The sequence below is a fragment of the Equus caballus genome, chromosome 15 (assembly GCF_041296265.1).
Source record: "Equus caballus isolate H_3958 breed thoroughbred chromosome 15, TB-T2T, whole genome shotgun sequence".
Taxonomy (NCBI): Eukaryota; Metazoa; Chordata; class Mammalia; order Perissodactyla; family Equidae; genus Equus; species Equus caballus.
Window position 1 is genome coordinate 81,452,210 of NC_091698.1, and position 24,046 is coordinate 81,476,255.

General features: G+C 48.5%; 1 protein-coding gene across 1 annotated transcript in view; it reads left to right on the forward strand.

The window, feature by feature from the left end:
• The window catches only part of GALNT14 (polypeptide N-acetylgalactosaminyltransferase 14), a 206,260-nt gene that overhangs the window by 115,894 nt on the left and 66,320 nt on the right, over positions 1–24,046 (forward strand). Inside the window, exon 2 of the mRNA XM_023619292.2 lies at positions 13,992–14,161. Coding sequence (XP_023475060.1) covers positions 13,992–14,161 — 170 coding nt within the window. The remainder of the gene's footprint in view (positions 1–13,991; positions 14,162–24,046) is intronic.

Genomic DNA, 24,046 nt, shown 5'->3' on the forward strand with positions numbered 1-24,046 from the left:
GTTTTACAAGCTGAAGAGAGGCCAGTATGGCCAGAGCATAATGAACAAGGAGGGAGAGAGACTGGGATGAGGCTGGATAATTTGTAGGGCCACATGGAGCAGGGCCTGGAGGGCCATGGTGGAGATAGGACAGTATTCTGAGTGCAGTGGAGTCATGGGAGGGGTTTTGAGCTAGAACGGGAGCAGGTGTCATTTTTAAGGAGGTGACTCTGGAAAATGGATTATCGGGGCCAAGAGTAGAAGTATGGAGTTGGGGCCTATTGCTATTAGTTTTCCAGGAAGGAGTCAGTGGTGGTTGGGCATGGGTGTACAGATAGGGGAGGGTGGGTGGATGGAGGCAGACAAATTTTCGAGGTAGAATCAACAGGATGTGGTGATGGGTTAGATATGTGTGTCGGGATTCAAGTGAAGTGTCAAGGATGACTCTCACATTCCTGGTTGAGTGACTGCATGGATGGTGGTGCCATTTCCCCACATGTGAAGGACTGCTGGAGGCCCCAGTTGTGATGGGAAGATCAAGAGTTCCATTTGGAACCTACTTAGAGTGAGAGGCTTGTGAGACACCCAAGCAGGCCTGTCAAGTAGGCATTTGTTTAATATAGATGTGGAGCTCAGAGAAGAGATCTGGGCTGGAAAGACATATTGGGAATTATCCATCTTTAGAAGGTTTTGAAGACACAGGAATGGAAGAAGTCACCTGTAGTGAGCATGTAATGAGAAGAGAGGAGGGACCAGGATTAAATCCATGTGCAATGCCAACATTTAGAAGGCAGGGAGGAGGAGAAGCCAGCAAGGGAGATGGAGGAGAGGCCGAAGTTTGAGGGAAAGCCCAAAAGAGAGGGCTCCTGGAAGCCAAGAGATAGGGATTGATAGGTGCCCATCAATGTGGGATCCTTTTCCTTGCCACTCTCTCCTTCTTACTTAATTTGTTCTTTCATTTCTGAATATCCATTGACCTTTTCCCTCAGATTACAGTAAGAACTCAAGAAATAATGAATAAGTGAATGAATTCACACATGCATAAAGTGAATGAAGAAGTGAATGACAATGCTGTTATCGGTGGCCTCCAGGGTGAGGGGTAATTGCCCTCATCTCCCCTCCTGTTGCCTTGGGCATTGATTCTGTCCCAGGGCTAGGCTGGGTGCAAGTTTCCTGGAAACCCATGGTCCCTGTCTAGCGCCAGATCCTCTGGGGAGCCACTGCTCATGCTTGTCAGGCATTCTGGCCTGAGCAGGACTGAGACAGTCCCCTTGGCTGCTCATGCAGGGAGCTGCCTCCCTCAGCAGGTTGCCTGAGTCCCTGTTGCCTTTTCTCCCTGAGTGGTGTTGACTGTACTGTAATCACACAATTATGATGCCATTAAAATGTCGCATTTGGAGAAATCCAAATAAACAAAGCATTAACAACTTCTTGAAAATTGTAGTCTTTACCACTAATGACCTACTTTCTGTACACACTGCACCCTCCAGCCACCCCCAACTTGACTGCCTCTTTGCCCAGCCTTGCTTTCAGAGGCAGACCAGAAGGTACAGTCGTCTTGGCTGCCTGGAAAGCCTTAATGTTTACTGTGCTGGGAAAGGCTCTTTGCTGGGGCCAAAGATGGCCAGGCCTGTGGGAACCCGGCGCTGAGTCACTTAGTGAATGAGACAAGAGGATACCACCCCCAGGCAGAGGGTCCTGATGATGGGAGGGCCCTCGGAGAGAATCTGGTCCTTGGGAAACTGAAGAAAGAGGATGGTGTTGGAAAATCTGAGGGGCAGATTCATGCCGTTGGCTTTGACTCTGTCCTCTTGGAAAGAAGAGCTGGAACCTGAGACAAAGTGGTCACTCTCACAGCATAACACAGTGCAGGAGGGAAGTGCCCTGCCCAGGGGCTGGGGGCTGGAGAGCTTTGGATGCTGGCTGCTGCGAGTAGAGGGTGAAGGTAGGTGGGCGGAAACGCTCCGGGCAATTGGGCCTTTGATAGTTTGAACCTCATTTCCCAGAAGAGAGCTCTGGAAAAGTTCAGATACTGAATGTCCTTTATCACCAGAACCTAATTTTAATGCACTAAAGAAATGGATTACTTAAGGAATCTTGTAGTGACTGCTCTTAATGAAGTAAAACATAAACCAAAACAGCTCTAGAGAAGTGATTAATCTCTTCCCAAGGTATCTGAACTGCAAATCTGGATTCCCATATAGTCCTGGATGTGATTAAAGTCAGAGGACACCTAATTCTGAAGAAGCAAAGAGAAAGCCACAGTGCATTAAGAGAAGTTGAATTAGGGGCCGGCCCCGTAGCCTAGTGGTTAAGTTCATGCGCTCCACTTCTGCAGCCCAGGGTTTCACGAGTTCGGATCCTGGGTGCGGACATGACACCACTCATCAGGCCATGCTGAGGCAGCATCCCACATGCCGCAACTAGAAGGACCCGCAACTAAAAATATACAACTATGTACTGGGGGGCTTTGGGGATAAGAGGAAACAAAAAAAGAAAGAAGATTGGCAACAGATGTTTGCCCAGGTGCTACTCTTTAAAAAGAAAAAATTTGAATTAGAGTGTAGATGTTTTAAATATCACTCTGGCACTTCACATCCCTATCACAGTTCAGGATTAACCTGCCGAAGGGATCCTGCCACAGGTGCTGTAATGAATGGACGAGAATGGCTGGTGACTAGCATGTCATTTGGGGAGCAATTATCGGTGCTTCCTAAGGCGAGGGAAATGCCGCTGTGGGTTTATTTACATAAGCAAGTGCATTATAAATCCCTTGTTTATCATTCATGCAAGATGCCATAGAGGAGACTCCTGCTGTTTTGTAAAGATGGTCAGTATTTAGGACAGGCTCATAAGGATTTCTCCCACTTTTTCGGCTCACTGCCATTATCACTTGCCATGTCGCCTGCAGCACTAAATTTGCCCTTGGCTGAGTTGGGCATCCCACCCCCATCCAGATTCAGCTGGCGTGACATCTGAGTACTCTGGGTCTGCTTTTGACATAAAAGGAGCCCCTTTCATTAAAAGCCAGCCAGCAGTCCCCATGGAGTCCTGTGAGATAACATCGTTTCAAAGTCATTCCCTCCAACCCCACACCTACATATTCAGCAGCTGACCTAGTTTTGAGGGAGCTAGAGGGTATCTGGATGTCACCTTATTTACAGAGCGGATAGAAAATGCGCTAAGCTCCAGGCCGCGCTGCACGTGGTATCTGGGGAGATCTGGCCTGCACCTCCGAGGCGTAGAAGAGAAGGAACAAATTCTCTGCAGCCAAGAGCTGAGGCTTCTTGCTAATGTCTCCTTTGGGGAATGAATGACAGGGCCTAGGGACAGTTGACTCTGAAACTCTCTTTCTAGCCAGATTCCAGTTTAGCACCTTTTGGCATGTGGATTAGGGAGGATGTTTCCAGGATAACCTTGGCAGAAAGTGTACAGCTAAGCTTCTAGCTGGTGCCCCCTCCCACCTCCTTCCTTCCTCCTCTATAGGCAGGTGCAGGGTTTGGAAGCCTCGTTTCACCCATGACCCTCTGCCATTGCAGGTCCTGGTTAAGGACATGGTGGAGCCCCCCTACCTGGGTTTAATCCCAGCACGTCCACTTACTAGTTGAGTCCCTTCAGCTCCTCAAACCTTAGATCCCCTTCAGTAAACTAGGGTTCCTAACGGCACCTGCTTCAGGTTTGTTCTGAGTATTCAGTGAGTGACATTTTTAGGACACAGCCTGGCAGAGAGTAAACACTACAAAACTATTCGTTGTGGTTATTGTTCTGAGTGATGGTGCCCAGAGTGAGAAGTGATCACTTTTTCAAGTTGGCCCTTTTCCCTGGCTTCCCACAGCCGTCTCCATCTTGATTTCTCCAAGGCCATCTTTGCCTGCAAACCTTGCTAAACACATTCCTTGTGAGTGTCACTGTAGGACTGGCCGTTCCAGCCCTTGGAAGCCAGGTCTCAGGAGGTGTGGAGAAGACCCTCCAGGGCTGATGAGTCCTTGGAGGAGAGGGGCCAGAAGTTGAGCAGGGAGCCCTGACATCCAGACTCCTTGGCCTAATGGGATACTTGGGGTCTCAAGCAGGTTCAGGCTTCTGACCCCACCTCTGAGATCCCCAGGTCTCTTCCACAATCTCCCAGCACAGCTTCTGTGCTGGCCTCAGGCCCCCTCCCCACATGCATAAAAAGGGAGCTAGCACAGAGGCCACATAAAGCTCAATTTCTAGCCTTCTAAGCTGGTGATAACCTTACGTACTTTGCTTCTTAAAGTAGTTTTCTTGTCTTATCATTTGCATAGCACTGTGCTCAAACCCATGTTTGAGAAGGTGATTTTGAGTAGAAAAGGCCTGCTGAGTCCCAGGAACTATCAGTGTTGATAATAACCTATTGCTTTCACCGCAGCCAGACAGTAAGGGGATGCATCCAGTCGCCTGTGGATACTGTCAAAGACCCTGTTTCTGCCCCGGGGAAGGAAGAAGCTAAACATAAATTGGATGACTGTAAATTGCATTTTCTCTCCATTACCATTCAGTCCACAAAACAAATAATAGTGACCGCAGCAATGTTGACGATAATAATATGTTACATATGCATTATGTTTTGCCAAGCAATTTTTCATGTCTTATATCATTTCTGAGATCTAATTCTGTAAAAACGTGTGGGGTAAAGATTAGTGTTGCCCTTGGGAGGGAGGAAGAAACTGACCACAAGTAGTTGAAAGGACGTGCAGAGCAGAGCCAGGCTCGAGACCGGCTTTCCTGACTCAAGTTGTCTCACGGCATCGAGGGGACTGTGGAGAAGAATTACAGGATCATCCCTGCTGCTGTGTTTCCCCTTCTCTGCCCATCTCCACCTTCCTGCACACAAACACTCTTGCAGCTGGATTTCTTCTAGGTGAAATTGTGTGGAAATGTACCAAGGGCCTCTTGAAGGAGAAAAAAAGCCACAAAAGCCTGACACATAGTGTGAGCACCATTCCCTTTGTTTCCTTCTTCCTTCCTTTATCTTTCTTTACCCTTTTCCTTTTATTCCATTACTGTCCCAGGGACCACAATTTGGTGGCCTGCAGGCCACATTCAGCCCATGGGCATATTTTGTTTTACCCAAAGGGAGGTTTAAGCCATGTAACTACCAGGTATTGTGTGGTACCTACAAGATATTCACTCGTATTTCTGTTCTCACTGACCCTGAAGACATGTTCTTTTGTGACCCCCACGAGGTACCTTCATTCCCTAGGGGCTCTTGAAAATTGCCAGCCTCCATAGCTATTCCTGGAGGCTAAAGAGCTTTCTGATGATGACTTAAATGATTTCCTGGCCCTGTGCAGGCGAAGGAGGGGAGAGGAGTCTGACTTTTGGAGGGAGACCTCTTCAGTCACTGAGAAATCCAAATCTTGTTTTTAGTGGGGTTTTTTTTTCCCCCTTCTAGAAGTGGCTTCCAGTTGGGTGAGCCTCTGACCACGGAGGTCCCATCTCTATCCTGCTGGAGGCCACTCTGGCTACATTGTTGGGCCACCCCAGAGGAATTGGCCTCCCCTTCTCTCATGCCCTGCCCTGGGAGAGGCTGTAGCCTCACCTTTGCAGACCTGCCCTCAGTCTGACGAGGGGACACTGCACCCAAGACAGCTCAACTGTCCACACTGGAGACAATGCTTTTCAATGTCTAGCTCTGTCCAGCTAGAGGCCTGTCTTCCTGAGGCCACTTCTAGTTCTTTCTAAATCTCTCCTGGGTCTCTCCTGGGCACTGGGCATGCTTTCCTCCAGCATTGGGCTCCTGGTTAACAAATCCACCCTCCTGTTGCACCATCCAGTCCACGAAATCCTCTTTCTCCTGAGCCTTGTGTGGGTACCCGACTCCCTCCTTGCTTGAGATATTGCTCTCTGGGTTTCAGATTTGGAAAGGACAGAGGCTTCTCAGGTTCCAATTATCTGCTTACTGCTCCAGTCTTTGAACACAAAGAAGAGGATGCAGAAATAAATGGTGTGGGTGGGGCCAGCTTTCTCTCAGTCCTCATGCCCACCAGCAGTTGGGAGGTGTTCTTGTTCTTGCAAGCAGCAAGCAATTTGAGATGACTCTCTCCATAAAGCAGCTCTGGGTTTAGGCTTTGGTGGTGGAATTCATAGGACTTTGGATGGGAAGGGAGCAGACACATCAGCATTAGAGCTCACGCACCCTGGCACGTGCAGGGGAGCCAGGCCGCCTTCCCCAGTCACGCTGACTTCTATTTTCCTGGCACCTCCCTCTCATGCTAATTAGTGAGCAAATTAATCTCCATATAGGATCCAAATTATGTGAGTTTCTTTTTTTCTATTCCAGAAACAAAAGTTGGGCTTCTGTCCATTCTGTTAATCACATTATATTTCACAGTTGGAGCTTTCAGGCAATTATAATGATTATCAAAACTTCTTCCAGAAAGCTTGAAGCACCCCCCAAAGCTGTATTCGTGTGTGGTGTACAAGTGGGATATAGGTGGTGAATGTGTATGTTGAAGGAGAGGGCTAGGGGGTGGTAGCTCTTGTTGTCAAAGACTAAGTGGGACTGAAACCAGATGGAGAAAGGAGCCAGCAATAGAGAGGCATCTGGGCGTGAGGTCCAGGCTGTCAGACCCCCTAGCAGCTCAGAGAAGCCACAGTGAGCAGCTCCCAGAAGACCCATTTTCTAGGCACGTGGCTCTTGGGTGAGAAGGATAGTGGAGAAGAGAGACAGAAGGAGATACAATAGAAGAATAAACTTATCCCTGCTGAATTATGTGCTACCTCATTTGGTCTGAGAAATAACCCTTTCCCCCTCAATTATATGTGCATTCCATCTATCAGACTCTTCAAGGAGTGACTTTCATATAATTAATACTAACCATTAAACTACAACATTGAAGGAGCAATTGCCTAATTCTGAGGAAAATTTAAATTTATTACCAGCACCCGAGATAAAATGAATACTAAAAAGAAGGAGACAAAACCCTACGGAAGATAAATAGAAAGCCAAGTGGGATATTGACTTGATCCTTCTCCAGTGCAGAGCAATTTGGCTTCTAAAGTGAGTTAGATCATAATAAATTAAATTTAGATTTCTGCACATCAGTTAAATAACTCCCAAGACAGAATTCCAGTGAGAGGAAGAGGTGATAATACATGGTGGAGATATTAAAATGAAGATCTTATCTAATAATCCATAATTGATGTGCTGTCCCTAGATGAGGGGAGAGGATTTTCCAGCTCTTTCCTTTGTCATGAGCCCAGGTGAGCAAAGGGCTGGCTCGCCACTCCTGGATTTGAGGCTGTTCTGCATGCTGTGGGGAGTCTGTTCGACCAACCCTTCCTTTCCCAGCTGTTCACTCTGGGTAGGACTCACACAGCAGTATTAGTGTGATGAGGGATTAAGCTGTCCTCTTTACTCTCTTGACTTGCCCTTGGAAAAATAAAGTCACTCCCAAGCTAGGTGGACAGTAGGACATTACAGGAGTCAGCAGACCCTTCTGCATTCTTGTGATTGCCCAGCAGGGGGAAAATGGTGACCCTGTGGATGAGTGAAAGATCTCGGCGTGTGGAAGGAGCACAACTTTGAGGTCAAAAGTCCTGGGTTAGAGTCTCAGTAGCAAACTCACTATCTCTGTGGTCTTGAGCGAGCTCCTTTGCTTTCTTGAGCCTTAGTTTTCTCATCTGCGGAATGGGAACAATATAACTGGCCTGCCTCCTTCACAGGGGTAATACAAACGAGATATTCCAATGAAAATGCTTTGCAGATTACAAACATTTCTGATTGGCCTGTTTGGTATTGACTTGTAATCTTTATTATACTTTTTCGTTTCAGAAAGTTCTGGTTGGTTCTTTTTCAAAGAAATTTTGTTTCTTGCTAATTTTTTATTCCAGATTTTAACCATTTTATCTACAGTTATGCTTCATTTTGTATCTGTATTTCCTGTGTCTGAAGTCCTTGGAGGATCTAAATCTGTCTTTTATAGTTTCTACTGACTCTCACTTATAGTGAGTTATTTCCCTGTGTGTCTGGCCATTTTTTATTGTGATTTCATCTTTCGGCAAGCTCTGTGGGAACCCTAAGGGTCTAAATTGGAGATGCTGTCCTCCAGATAGGATTTACACTTGCTCCTGGTGCAAGCTAGGGATAACTGATCTGGAGCCATTTGGTTCTCCTTCTTGGCCTTAATTACAGGAGACTCAGGTTCATTTTCTCCACTTTTGGGGAGATATTTCTCGATGACCTTTACCCTCAGGGCAGCCTCACATTTGTCTTTGCTTACCATTCAGCTATCCCAGCTCTGGTTGTAGCACCCTGTATTTTTTCCTGGCCTTACCCCCTCCTCACATTGAAGATTTTCCTTCTAGAAAGCCCAGCAATTCTTGAAAAAACACATTTGTTGTTATCTATGCAGGATCTAGTTGTAGTTTAGCATGATGGACCCTATGAGTATCTGGTCTGCCATAGTGCTAGAAGCAGAAGCATCCAGTGGGTGGAAAGCTGGGGCCCTGGGTGTGGTGCTGGGAAGCAGGGGGTGTGGTCCTGGAAGCAGCCTGGATGCATGTAGATGAGAACTCCAGAGCCGCACAGCTGGCCTAGAAATTGGGTCTCTGGGGCTTTGAGACAGACACTTCCCAGCTGTGTGAACTTGGGCAAATCATTTAGCTTCCTGTGCCTCAGTTTCCCCTTTGGAAACTGGGGATACAATTTTCTATTTATCTTAGGTGTCTAAGGGCTAGAAATAATTTGAGGTCCCCTACTTCCCTCTGAGGTTCTGACAAGGGGAGTGTGGTGGTGAATTTTGTGTGCCCAGTAAATATCAGACATTATCACAGGCGCAGCATTCCCACCCAACATCTTCTGTCCAGGAAACCTGGATATAAAAGTTAGACTCTATCGTGAGTAATGTCTCCCTTCTCGTGCCACATGTTGGAAGAGTTTCCAGTGTTTCTTCCTAGATGAACTCCATCTGACTTCAGTTGGTCTTGTTCTACTTGACCCTTTAGTAGATGTTTGGCACTCCTCTGTCAATTCTCCTGAGTTGTAAATCTCATATGATGGTACGAGGGGCTAGAAGACGTGAGAGACACCATAGTTGCCACTAAATATCTGAAAAGTGTGAGAAAGATTAGATTTGTATCAGATAACCCTGGGGATAAAACCAGACCCCAAAGGGCGATATTACCAAGAGACAGATTCTGGTTCAATATTAGAAGGAGACTTCTAGAAGTCACAGTCCTTTGAAGCTTGGAGCCAGCTACTTGAGACTTCTGTGTCCCTGGCTGGATCCAGGAGCAATGTCCACTGGACATTATGCTGTTATTTCCACATAACATTATGAATGTTGTGCTGGAATTTCAAACATTGGATGGATAGATCTGTTATATCATCGTTAAACAATGTTATCTCATTTTTTTCAATTCTGACCTTCTCCCGTGTGTTTGCCGAGTGCATTCCCACCTTTCTACAGGAATCTGCCTGCAGAGTTCCACCTTCTCTTGCCCTGGCTGTCAGGAACAAGCCTGCTGCTGGGAAGAGAATGACTGCCAGAAGGGAGAATGAAGAGCAGTTGGGGTGACGGTGAAAGTGGGCACAGAAATCCTTTGAGGGAAGAAGATCCCTCAAAAAAGCAGAGAAAGAAGTTGACTGAGAACAATTAATGGGAAACACATAGTCTTTGAAGATGACCCAAGAAAATGGCACTGAGGCTGTGATAAGGTGTGGCACCTAATGGTTATAAGCATAGGAGCTAGAGCCAGGCTACCTGGATTCAAATCCTGGCTCTACCATGTACTACCTGTGTGACAATTAGCAAGTTACTCAATCTCTCTGTGCCTCGGTTTCCCCGGGTATAAAATGGGAATGGTAGGGCCAGCCCCAGTGCCTAGTGATTAAGTTCAGCATGCTCTGCTTCAGCGGCCCTGGTTTAGTTCCCAGGCACAGACCTACACCACTCATCAGCAGCCATGCTGTGGTGGTGACCCACTTACAAAATAGAGGAAGATTGGCAACAGATGTTAGCTCAGGGCGAATCTTCCTCAGGAAAAAAAAGAAAATGGGAATGGTAATATTGATGTCTTTATCGTGAGGATTAAATGTAAATATTTATGTTAGGTGCCCCCCAAGGTGTTAGCTGTTTTGTTATAGGGTAAGTCTGACAAGTTCTTTTAAGGATCAGGCGCAGTTCAGAGTAGGATAGAAGATTTATCAAGGAATAGAGATTTTCTTAAATCTGGTGAAAAGAAGAGAATTAGGACAATGAAAGAGATTTAGTAGTACCAAGCTGGGGAAAATAAGGGAGGAGGGAAAAAACATCAGTGGGAAATAGAGGCAGCTTCAAAACCTAACAGAAGGGGAAACTCCACCCATGATTCCTGAGCCAAATAACCAGCTTGAAACTGGAGTGAGAGAAAACAGGCCAGGAAAGGATGGAGGGAAGGGAATTCAAGATTTCTCATGGAAGCATGGTGGGAGGAAAGAAATTAAGCAAACTTAACAGATGTGCTTTTGAGCTTTCATCTTTGGTGCCAGATTATTTAAGCACTGGGCTGGGCCAGGAGTTTGGCTCATTTACTCAGATATTTTCTGTTTAAAAGATTGTCTTTGTTTTCTGTTTGTGGCATGGTACTTATTGTTTGAAACACACTCACTCTAGATTGAAGAAACTCTGGTCAGAAAGTGAGGTAGGGGCGAGGAAAGTTTGGAGAGGTGAAAGTGCATGTTCTGAATGAAGCGTTCCCGGATCTTCACATGAGCCAGGAAGCCAGGAATCCAAAGCCTGGGTCCAACATACAGTGCTCTGGACCCTTAGAGGCTGGACGTGGGGACTCGTGAGTGGAAGAGCTTGGAAGCCAACTCCAAATTAGTTCTGAATGCATCCGGCAGTCAGTGACCCTTCAGAAATCCTGGGAGGGACATAGCCACTCAATTCAGGGGCAAGCAGGGCAAGAGTGCCTGGCCCTTCCTGTGGGCATGTCCCTCACTCCTCTCCTCAGGGGGGTCTTTGCACACTCATCCTCAGCAGAGGAGACACCCCTTGTTTCTGTCCCGCGTAGGGCAGAGCAGACCATGGCGCTGGGAGGCTCTGAGAGGATCCCTTCGGTGATCCCATCTCTTACTAGCTGTCGCACATGGGCAAACCATCTAACCTAAGCCACGTCCTTCCCTGTACAAATGGGGTTGCGTGTGGATCCTACGACAATATGCGCAAGCTGCTTTGTGAAATAGAAATTGCTATTCACATGGTAGTGCTAGTATTTTAAACACAGCGTCATCATTATTTAATACATCCAGCTATGATAGAGAGGCAAGCTCCCGGTGCTGGGAGTTCATCCCCGTGGATCTCAGTGCACCAGAGTGTGAACCAGCTCTGTGCACATGACCATCTCAGGGAGCCATCCCCTCCAAGGATGCCCTCCGCTGACTGTTCACATGGTTTCTCTCGCCAACCTGGCTGCGGCTCTGGCTCTAGGCTTTCTGGAGTCCTGCATCCCACTGAGTTCTCATGCACCATCTCCAGGGAGGCAGATCCTGCCAGGGAGGCCAGGGATGCTTAACTACCCTTTAGGCTGGTGATTGCCAGGCCAAGCAGGTCACCCCACCTCATGCCCTCTTGGCCCTGTGCCCTGTCTGGTGTAACTAGAGAGTAGGGGCTTGGGATGAGGCCAAGGGATTGGTTACCTGCCCTCTCACCAGCCCCTGTGCCTCTCCACAGGTGACTGCCCCTCCACCTGCTTCTCTAGTGATGGCTGGACCCAGCAGGCCTCAGCTCAGGCTTCTCTTCCCAGGAGATTAGATTACTGAGGTCACATCTCAATTAGTCTCCTTGCGGCAGCTCTCTTCCCTCCACTCCCTCCTACACTTGTGGCCAGAGACATTTTCCCCATGACCTGCTTCGTACAGACTCAGCTGCATTCTGGAGTCCTCTTTCATTCATGCTCTCTTACAGTCCACACTCTGGCCTCCCCATCTGTGAGCTACCCATTTCCTGAACAGATTCTCCTCTTCCAGCCTTCCTACCTCTTATCTGGATTTTCAGGACACGCGTATTTCCCCTCCCAGTCTCCCCTTAAGCAAAGTAAAATCCCTGCTCATCCTTCAGCTCTAACTCATTTGACCCTTCTTCCAGGAAGCTGCTCCCATTTCCTTCACTCCTCTGTTAGAGGTGTTGTGAGTATCTTCACGTGTCTCTCTGCAACACGGCAGTCCCCTCAAGGGCAGGGACCTTCCGTCTCCACATCTCCCCTCTGTAGCACAGAGCACTGTAGGGCTCCCAACTTATTTAGAGAATTGCAATGAATTAAATTGGAAATGAGCCAGCAGGAGACGGCTCACGGCCCCATGACCCTTTCCTGGAGAATGGGATGTCAGGGTCACCCTGCCGTGATCTTCTAAGCACAGGTGACAGCTGTCAGGCTGTGATGTTGTACAGCACTGGCTGGGAGTTTCACACCCCCCCCCCCATATTCCCCCTGTGTAGCAGCAGTATCACAGGACATTAATAAAATCAATTATTGGATAAAAATCGCTGGTTTCCAAAGCTTCATTTTGTGCTATTAGCAGGAGAATGCTGTTTCAAAAGGAGATAAGAGAGAGAGAGAGAGAGAGAGAGAGAGATCAATTACCAGATAAGATCGAATGGTTCCTGAACAAATGTGCACACTGGCAAGCGGCCCCTTTTACCTTACCTTGCCTCTGTGGGCTGAGCACCCGCACTGCTGTCTGCAGGGCCTGCTCTGTGCCTTCCTGTGAGGTTCCCTAAGAGCAGAAGGGCATCCTGGTCAGTGATGGGATGGGTGGTAACCAGGCAGCTTTAGATACTTGCAAAGCGACTAGGGTCAGTAACACATGGATGAGCATGTCATCCTTGGTGACAATGCCAGCCCCAGGGCCCCAGCCCTCACATTCCAGGTCAGAGCCTGGTCAATAGGTTCTTCCCAGAGATGCAGTGTTCTTTTGGCTTTGATGAACCTAAAAGGTCTGAGCTTTCTTGGAGACAGACTGGCTCTCCCCTAGGATGACAGTGCTCGCATCCACTAGGCCATGGCCATGAACGGAAGCATCCGGCTTGCTGAGCCCCTGAAGTCCGCACCTCCTGCTGGCTGTGTGGAGAGTGTTGGCTGTGGAGCTGGTGTGGGTGGGCAGATGAGGCAGCCTGGGCTCTGGGCATCCCCTCCCTGTGTACATCCTTTCACCTTCTTTGCTGTGGGAATGCACTGGAGGGCCCCAGAGACTGAGCTCTGCTCTGGGTTCTGCCACTGTCCACCCGTGCAACCTCAGACAAGTCAGTAACCTTTCTGAAACCTTGTCTTCCCAACTCAGCACAGAGGGTTTAGGGAGGATGAATTGAGACCATGAATACAGAAACCACCTTGTATGCTCTAAAGTGCTGTCTCCACATGTGGTGAGGGTTATCACTTGCTCCCCCATTGATGCTTCTTAATAATTGCAGATTCCTTGGTTGGGGGAAGAAAGGAACACACTGGATGTCTGTCTAGTGGGTAGCACACCATTATAGATGGATCGCCCACTTCGTGATGCTGCCTTCCTATGGCAGAGGAAGGAATGACAGTCATTGTGTACCTACTATGCTACTGTGCTGGCACTTTTCCTCCGGCTGTTCTCAAATTACCCTGGAGAGGTGGCCTCTGGGTGGGGATGCTAGAATACAAGTCCTGGCCCTGCCACTTCCTAATTGTGGGATCTTGAGCAAGGTACTTAGACTAGTGAAACTGTTTCCTTGTCTGCATAATGGGAATGTGAGCAATATCCCTCTCATAGAACTACTGTAAGAGTGACACGAGGTCACGTGAGGAAAGGTCCCAGCACAGCACCTGGAATACAGTGAGCAGTAAAGTGGTGGCTGCCTTGATTGCCCTTGTTCTGTTTGTTTTTATTGTTGCCGATGGTTTTATTGACATCCTACCTCTGTGTCCATCTTTGAGCTAAACCATACCAGAATAAGGCTGGTCTCTGCGGTTACACCAACAGACAGAGGGGGCTAATGGAGGGCCAGGAGCCATTCTCACAGACTTCCTGTTTGTTCACACAGATTTCAGAGCCTGACTGGGATGACCAGTGGGACCAGTTTGATGAGCGGCGGTATCTGAATGCCAAAAAGTGGCGCGTTGGCGATGATCCCTATAAGCTGTATGCTTTCAACCAGCGGGAGAGCGAGCGGATCTCCAGCAATCGGGCTGTCCCTGATACTCGCCATTTAAGGTACTTTCTCCTTCTCCGTTACTCCTTTCCCCTCCCTGCTGTCATGACAGATCAACAGCAGGCTTGATGCATGCAGTGCCCAGTGCCAAGAACTGGGGCAGGTAAACCATTTGTTGCCAGTTGGATGCTAAAGGGTTTATGATGTGGTAATTTACCCTGTCTGTGCTGCATTTTGCTGTGAGCCATCCCAGAGCGCCCCCGTGGAGAGGGTGCGAGGCCTCCTTCACCTGCACCTTGCCCCGCTCACCCACTGGTCACCCTGGGTGACATCTGCCAAGGAATCATGGAGCACTAAAAACCCGACAGCCAGAGCCTGTTTGTCCCTGGCAGATTCCCATGGCCTGGCCTGGCTTTCAAACTGAAGGAGGGCAGGAGGGACAGACCCCTGGGAAGTCAGATTGGTAATCTCTTCTGTTACTGGGAGAGGTCCTTGATCTGACAGCCCAGGCATATTTTGCCACATGAGAAGAGAAGCCAGAGGGGCCTCTTCTCTTGCCATTGGGTCCGCTGTCAGCTTCACAGCAGCCCATTCTGTTGCGCCGCTGTTCTGCCACACAGCCTCTGTCCTGCCATCCCCTTGGTGAGGCCACACCTGCAGGTGGGTTGTAGAGACCAGGCCTGGCACAATGTAGAAAGCTTTGCTTCACAGCAAAAACAGTCTTTGTGAAGGCACTTTTTTAATTACAAATCCTTCCTAGAGTCATGCCAGCCCTTCACTTCCTGGTGAGGCCTGAGTAGTAAGCAGGTGAGCCTCAACCCCAGCTCCTCCCTCCTGGCCTGCTAGCCTCCAAGCTTGGAGGCCCAGGTGTGCCAAAGGCCCATGAGGATGCGTGCCTGTCTGCATCAGGAAGTGGTCTTTGCACCACACCGAAGTAGTGGGCTGGCTTGCTTGGGGCTTGAAGGCTGTAGGACTGGTGTTCACTTCTTAGCTTTCTATATTAGTTTCCATCCACGGGCACCAAATTGTGGATGTTGGGGAGCAGGGTAGTAAGAATTTTCATGACTCATGAGGCTGGTCAATCTGGTGTTGCTTAAGTTGGCAATATGTGAAGGCTGGTGGACTCAGTTTCCCCACCTAGGCTGTACAGCTCAGAAACCTTGGCTTATACAGCATGTGTCTCGTGAAGGGGCTGGAGTCCTGGTTTCCCTGTGGATAAAGCTAGGGCGATGAGCTAGATGATATCTGTGGCTTCTTCTAACTCTGACAGTCTGCAAACTTAACTGTCCCCTCAAGGTACCCACAGGACTCTTCCTTAGCAGCAGGGCCTGGAGGTCCCCTACACCCAGAGACCCAGGGGACAGCCTATACCTAGAACACTCCCTGCTGCTAGCCTGTAAGCTTTCTAAAGTCGGAGTCTTGCATTATTCCTATTAAAATTCTCCTGCACTTATCCTGGTCCTTGGCACCTGGTAGAACTTTATTTAGATGTTGGGTGATTTTATTTCCCTGAGCAGAGACTCCATATAGGAGAACAGGGAAGAGGGAGGAGGCAGAGGCTCAGAAGCCCCACTGGGTCTCGGGCAGGTGGTCCCTCCCTTGTCCTGAGTCTAGTTACTGAGGTCGTCCAGAGGGACAGAGGACATCTCCTGGCCAGGAAAGGAGCTGGTGCATCTGGGTAAGAGCTCTCAGAGAGACGCCTCTGAATGCTCCCGCCTGCAGAAGGGAGGCCTTGGGGAATTCACTGAGCAGGCAGGGATACCCTGAGCAGCACTAATTGTGTGCATCCTATTCTATGATCTGAGAGGCAGAAATGAAAGAGGTTTACAAGGGCCTATATATACGATGGTCGCGGATAAAGAACTGAGCCTGTCCCCAAGGATCCAAGTTCACCAGGTCCAGTTCCAGGCTCTGCACCTAGCCCAGTGTGTTCCATCTGTTAAGTAAGTGTGATCTGCTGGGATTGCAGCAAGCAGGGAAGAGAGGATTTAGACAGAATCCAGACACCCTTTGGGAAGAAAAAAAGGAAAAGTGTGTCAGCCATATGTCTGCCTCAGGGCCTCAACCTTGCCCTGTGGGAGCTAGGATTGTGTTACTCAGAGAATTTCAGGTTTATGGATCCTAATCTGAATGAACAGGAAGGGGAAAGGACAGGGGATTGAGACTGAGGGCAAGCACATGAGACCAGGTAGCCATGGCAGGGGGATTAAGCACCTACTATGTGCAAGGCCCCAGGCCAGCAGTGAGAAGCCACCAATCGAATCAACCATCTCCAGGCTGAGTTTGGTACTGGGCTGACCCTGTGACCATATAGCCCTTGTAGTAATGAGAGTTCCAGAGACCGCCAGCAAGGCCCAGTATTCTTCTCTCAAACAGTCCCCTACAGGATCTCCTACTTCCAGCCCTCGCCTCCCAGGGAATCTCTGTTCATGAAGTTGAAGTCACCAACTAAGTCCCTTAATCCTCTGATTCCAGCCTCCCGGCTATATCCTAACATCATCCTGATGCAACGCCTGGGGCTTGCCTGCCTGGCTGACAGAGCCCTGGGACCCATTCTTGGGCCCTGCCTGCCCAGCGCCGAACAGCTGGGCTGCTGGTGACCTACATGCTGTAGACCACGGAATCTCCACAAGAACTGGCATTTTGGCCTGGATAATTCTTGGTGGTAGGGCTGTCCTGTGCACTGTAGGATGTTTAGCAGCCTCTCTGGCCTCTACCCACTAGATGCCAGTAGCCCCCTCCACGTTGTAACTAAAAAGTGTCTCCAGACTTTGCCAAATGTCCCCTGCGGGACAAAATTGTGATGAGAACCCTGCTGTAAAGCAAGCCCCCTGTTACCCAGGTTCTCAAGGGTGAAACATAAACATGCGTTCCCACTCCTAGCGACAGGACAAGGCCAAGTCTTCCTGTAAGGGGGAATCAAGCAGAAGTCAGTGCAGCCCAGGGGTTAAGGGTATAGCCTCTGGGACCGGATCACCCGCCTCCAGTCCTGGCTATGCTGCTCACTAGCTGAGCGAAGTCACCATTTCCTGGATTCTCTGAACTGTAGTCTCCTCTTCTGAAAAATCAGGATACAAATAACAATAATGATACCTACCTAATGCAGCCTTTGTGAGGATCAAATAAAATATATGTAAAGTACTTCCCTACGCCATAGTAAATTGTCCAAAAATGTCCATTGTTATTATTACAGGGTAATAATATGGCCAGGCTGACACTGCAGAGCCTGGAATAGAAGGGGAGGACTCTCCTGAGAAAACTAAAGACGCTCAAACAAAAGATGCAGCTGAACACCAGTATGAGGAAGGGGCATTAGGAAGATGACTAAGTTGTCAGGAGTAGTGCTGGGGCAGGCAGGAACAGTGGTGGGTTTCAAGGTTAAGATCGATGCTAGAAAAGTGAGCATGGTAGATTCCAACCCCTATGGACGTGGAGTGTGTTGCATGAGGATGAGCCTCAGCAGTTCTCAGTCCAGCCATCCCGGAAGAATCACTTGGGGAGCTTTTTAAAAATGTTGATAACCAGACTCTGACCAGCTGAAGTATCTCTTTTCTGAGCTCCCCAGTTGATTCTAACAAGCAGCCAGGATTAAGAACTGCTGCTCTAGGTAAGTGTTTTTCAAACTTAAATAGGCAATCAAATCATCTGAGGATCTGGTTAACCTCTGATTCAGCCTGAGATTCTGATTTCTAACAAGCTACCAAGTGAGGCTGATACTGCCCAGCCAGGGATCCCTCTTTGAACAGCAAGTGCTTGGAACAACGGTTCTCAAAGTGTGGTTCCCCAAACCTCAGACCAGCAGCACCATCCTCACTTGGGAACTTGTTTGAAATGCAGATTCTGAAGCTTCAACCCCGAACTACTGAATCAGGGACACTGGGGGTGGGAGCCAGCGGTCTGTGTCTTGACAAGCACTATAGGTGATTCTGATGCCCACTCAAGTTTGAAAACCACAGGGCATCAGCATGCACTTGCAGCTTGCTTTTGTGGACTAGATGAAGCCCACAGTGGGGTGGCCCAGCAGAAGGCCTCAGGGCTTGAGTAGAAAGTAGAGGCCCTGGAATAAGGCCAGCTTCCTGCCTACATGCTGCACGCTCTCCCTCTGTTCAGGTGACAGGACTTCTGTCTCAGGCCCTGTGGAGACTTTTGGCTTCTCTGGCTCATCCCTGCCCCTCCCTCTTCTCCCAGTTCCTTCAACCACAGGATCTATATGCTGCCATCCTGCTGGCAGTCGGAATCACTTTAACCAAGAATCTCCTACTGCAGGACCACTCCTTTACCGGTGGCCACGCCCCATGCTGAACTCCTGGTTCCCTTGTGGGACCCGACCCCACTGATGCAGGCTTCATCGCCTGGTCCACCTTTATGTTCCCCTGATGCCTTGTAGCTAAGGTTCAGCTAGTTATGGCACCACTTGACCTCTAGGGGGAGCAGTCTTTGATGGCGTCTACTACAGTGCCTGGTGTGTGGTAGGAATTCAGTAAACGTTGTTGAACAAATGAAAGAAAATGTAAGACTGGAAAGACAGTTGACTACTCTCTTCCATCTGCCTTATGTGCAAAGAGGAAAAGAGGAGCTGGAAGAAGCCCCCTTTTCGTTATATTTCCATCCTCAGGGGCTTCAGATGAGGGGTCAGGAGAACATCCTCAGTTAAAGGAAAAAGGCGTTTTCCCTTAAAGAGTTCTCATTACTGAAAAGAGAAGAGACAGCATGTGGGAGGGGTCTGCGCTTATTAAATTTGCTTCCAATTTTCTCACCACCGTAATTGGATTCTGATTTATAGGAGGCGTTTGGACAGTGCCTGAGACAGAGAACTATTAGCCAAGCATTAGAGCAAGCGCTGCCGAGAGGGCGGGCATGGGTGAATGGCTTAGGAATCCAGACGTGCCGCAGGCGGGTGAGGAGGGAGACAGGAGGAGGCCTGTGGAAGTGTTCACCCAGCAGGCCGATAGAAATGCCAAATGCGCTGGCAGTGTGGAACCCCTGAGAAGCAAGTCATAGTGTGGTGTCACATGATAGAAGAAAACCCAGAGAGGACGGGGGCTTAATTTCCCTGTTTGGAACAGCATAGAGTCACCGTTTTTCTTTTGGTCCTTTGCCCGATGGAGCTGACGGTGTTTTGAGAGACAGCCGGGTTTACTTGGAGTGTGGGATAAGTGCGAAAGGAGTAAGAGAAAATAAGGCTGAGCCCGGCTTTGAACTCCGCTTTCCCAGGCTTATGGGGTCCATGGCAGTGAGTGATGCCCACAGCCAGGATGGTTTGCAAGGAGAGTGTCTACAGTTTCAAATGGATCCCCTGCTCATTCACCTTTAGGGGCTGACAACCTTCCCGTGCCCACCCCGCCCCTTCCATAACGTTTGACATTTTCACAATCTTGAGAGTGAAACCTGCTGCCATTTACACGTCTTTGCTGCAGCTCAGTCTCCTCATTCCTGGTTCAGACCCTGTGAGAGGAATGGGGACGAGGTAACCAACAATGGCCTTCTGCACGTCCCTGCTCCTCTCTCGGTTTTGTTTTCTCCTCTGTAGTTAGGCTAGATAACCTTGAAGCCTTATCACTCCGTGACTCGCCACTCAATTGTAGAGCAGTTCATTTTTCCGCGGTTGGTCTTCTCACTCCAGATATATACACAGGTATACACTCCACTCTCCACCCAGCCTCAGTGTGGACAGAACATTGCCCTTGCATCGGGGCATCCTAGTCCCAAATTTTCCCCCTAAGGCCCACAGTTCTGTGGACACCCATGAAAGCCTTAATTTCCAGGGCGCTGCCTAGGTCCCGTGGGGTCATAAGGATGAATAAGACGTGGCACCTGTCTCAGGGGGTGGGGGTTGTGTGCCATCAATAACTATTTCATTGTAAGGAAGAGACAGCGTCTAGCTGGAATGAGTCTGAGATTTCCCAGGGGAGTTCTGCTGATTATAAAGCATTGACTAGTCTAACAAATAGTCCTCATTTTCCAGTTGTCCCACCCCCACCGCTGTCACCACACGCCGATGACAACAGCTGGATTTGCCATCATCCAAGTAGCACATAAAACGTCTGGCAGACAAGAAGCCATTAAATGGAGGCACACCCCTCAAGAAGAGGGGAATACTTTGATAAAGCAAATGTATATTTCACTGGTGTGTTGCCTAGCAATACTTACTATGGGGTTGCTTTGACTGCAGGGGAGCAGGTGGCAGGGTGGACTGTGGCCGTGAGCTGTGGGCTGGAAGGAGTGAGAGCTGGGAAGCCTCATTAGGTCACCTCCTCCTGAGCCAGCTGGGTTCGATTGTTCCCCTCGGCATATTCTCCCGGCCTTTGTCCAGTGCGGTGCTAAATGGTTCAAACAGTGGGATGCCCATCGCTTGCCTGGAGGGAAAATTCCACACTTCGATACATCTCACCAGGAAGACATTTTTCCTTTGCTCCTTTTCATCCTGGGAAATGAAGGGGCAGTGGCCCAGTCTTGGATCGCATTTTTCCCTCCTTGTATTTACTCGGTTGGAATGGCTGCCAAACATCATCATCATTTCTCCCCTTGTACTCGTCACTTAGCAGTAATAGGATAAAAATCTTTACGGCTGGAACAGCTAAGCATAAAAAATGTTCATATTCCCTCAGAGTCAAGGCTATTCCACTAGCTCAGCACAGAGTTGGTGATTCCACATCAAGGCAGAGGGGAGGGGAGGGGAAACCCATCACAGACACTTAGCTTTTGCAAACAAGCTCTCCCCATCTGCTTTGGTCTGGTCCCTCCTGTGCACCATTTTTCAATACAGGAGTTTGTGAGCCTGTTGACAGTGGCTCTGAGCACACTTCACTCCAGAGCATCTCAGAATTCAGGGAGCTTTGAAGGGAACAGCAGGAGGACTTTCCAAACATCCCGGAAGTAGCTCTGTGGGAGAACTATGTCTGCTACCCTGGCAGCTGTTTGAGTCCCTGCTACAGGGCCTCAGAATGGGTTCTCCCCAGGGTGAGATGGGAAGAAAGACCATAGAGGATGGCCAGGATTCCTTCCTCTCCTGGTCCCCTGATCCCTTGCATGCTGCCCTTCCCACCACAGAAATAACATATTTCAATTAGCTAATGGAGTCAATAGTTTCTTCTGGTGTTCTGTCACTGAAGTCAAATTCTAAGGGGCAGGTAACCCAGGAAGAACCTTGTGTGGCTGTGAAAGGTACTAAATGGTCTTATTCTGAGAGAAGATTTCCCTTCTTCCTCTCTGAGTTTACCTCTTTTTATTTTTTGTCTTTTATTTTTTGGTGAGGAAGATTGGCCCTGAGCTAACATCTGTGCCAATCTGCCTCTATTTTTGTATGTGGGACGCCATCACAGCATGGCTGATGAGTGGCGTGTAGGTCCGCACCCAGGATCCAAACCTGTGAACCCTGGGCCACTGAAGCTCAGCACATGAACTTAATCACTGCGCCACCAGGCTGGGCCCCTGAATTTGCCTCTTTTATTATGCTTTGCCTGAGGAATGAGGTGATGGAGAGAGATGTGGAAAGAGATAGAGAAGTGTGTTCAGTGCCCAGGATGGGAAACTGATTTGGAATTAAATATTTGCCATGAAAAATTCATCCTGCAAAGTGTTGAGTGCAAGACAATTAGAAAGGAAAATTTCAGTAAACGAGCCATCCAAAAGCTTGCTCTCATGGAACTTAGATGCCCCAAGTGAGCAAACCCCCAGCTGGGTGACTGGGAACTGCCTTAGTGCCCTCCACAGGCCACCAGTGCCTTCTCATCTGTGGATCACTCCCCATGGGAAGAACGATCCCTTAAGCTCGCTTTGAAAATAAGCCCTGGCCCATGCACTCAGGGCCAGTAACACCAAGGGGAAGGTGGTATCATTTCTCTCTCCTCTAAATTAACTTTAAAAAAAAATTGTTTTGGGGTGTGCACCTTTAAGAAGGCAGAAGGCTGAGGAGGAGCCCTGGGTTTGCACTCTGCATTCCCAGGTATTCTCTTCAGTGCTATGGGGAGCGCTGGGACGGCTGGAGCTCTAGGAGGAGGAGAAGGCCCCCCTGAGTTTGACTGCAGTCCTTGCCTATTGCATGGGCTGTATGGAATCCTTTGAGTTCTGTGGCTTTTGAAATATCCCTGCAAGACCAAAATATGCCCCCAAACCAGAATCTCTCTTCATCTTTTCCTAAATAAACTTTGTATCAAAGTATCACATACATGCAGAAACGTTCACACTTCAGACATGTGCTGCTTGAAGAAATTTCCAAAGAGGACATGCCCTTCTTCTGCATCCAGGACTGTGATCAAAGACGAGACCCTCAGTTTGCCAACAGCCACCCTGGTGCCCCCACCCCCCCTCCCCACCATGAGGAACACTGTCTGAACTTCAAATGCCGCAGACTAGCATTGCTTGTTTTTGAACTTCACAAAAATGGAATTACACAGTATGTCTTCTGATGTGTCTGGCTTCCCTCAAAGTTATGTGCATGAGGTACAGCCACATTTTGCAAGACACAGTTCATGCAATCTCATTGCTGCATAGTATTCCCTTGTATGAATATATTACAATTTGTATATCTATTCTACTATTCATGCTCACTTGGGGTTTTTCCAGTATGGGATTCTTATAGACAGAACTCCTATGATTAATCTGGTATTTCTCTTTTGGTGAACTCGCATGTGTTTCTGTAGGGTGTATCCCTGGAAGCTTTTGTTGATACTGTCAAACATCTAAGGAAGTGGTTTGTGAAAATTAATAAAAGAAACCTTAGCTAAATTGGAGTTGGGAAGGCCTGTAGGGGCAGCTCTCATGCACTATCATACGTCATCAGTTACACTAAACAGAAAGAGATGGTTGCTGGCATCTTGGACGGGAAGTAACACTACTACTGAAGGAAGATTTCTCTCCCCACCTGGCAACAGCCCAGCCAATGGGAAACACCGCAGCTCAGCCAATGAGAAGCTGTTGCTGCCGTGAACTGTTACTAACCCCCAATGGATTTCCCCTGTTCCCCCCTTTTCTCTATAAAAGCAGCTCCCCTTCTTTGTTTGCTGGATTTGCCTATGGTTTACCATAGCACGCACATCCCAAATTACAGGGATTTTTTGGCTATTCCCAAATAAACTCATTTTGAGATAAAATAACAGGCAAATTTGCTTTTTAAATTGACAGGATATACCAGTTTTCACCCCCACAAGCAGTGTATCAGAGTTCTAGTTGCTCCATATCTTTGTTACCATCACATGCTGTTGTCTGCCTTTTTCACTCTAGCGTTTCTGGAAGCTGAGTCCTGCTATTTATTCTATTTATTGTGCTTTAAATTTGCCTTTTCCCACTGATCTGTGGAATGGAGCATCTTTTCTTATGTTTGTTGGCCACCTGATCAAACGTTTTGTCTCTTCTCTATTCATCTTTCTGTGCCCTTTACCCCAGAACCAAACATGAAACCTGGTTCTTAGTCCTTCCTCAATTACCTGCTCCCCTTCTGATTACTTTTTGGCATTTTGTCCCATATCTCAAGGTAGCATGTTAAAATCCGGGGAAAACAACTGGACTGAGTGTGAGAAAACCTGGGTCCTTTATAAGATACCCCCTGGCCCTTCAGCTGTTTGGGTGTCCATTTTCCCGCGTGTAAGAAGTGAGAAGTAGCTCAGAGATGGTTGTTAAGGTCACTTTCAGCTCTGTGTGCTGGTTGAAAATACTTCTGCCGGTAAGAAGGTGTGGGAACTGACTAGGAACTGAATCAGATTGGAGGCTATTTCCAGATGCATGACTCCCTGCGGCTCAGCTGCATCTCCCCTCCCCCTCAGACCCAGATTAATCTTTCCCCTCACACTCTTCCCTTCCTCCCAGGACTCCAGGGCCTGCAGAACCATTAGTGCTGTCCCTTTGTGCGCTGCCTTGTCCATCTCCCTGCACTGGCCTCCCCCACCCCCTCATGCCATCTACTCAGTGTAGGTTGCCAGACCTCCTCCCAGCTTGAGATCCAAATGTCA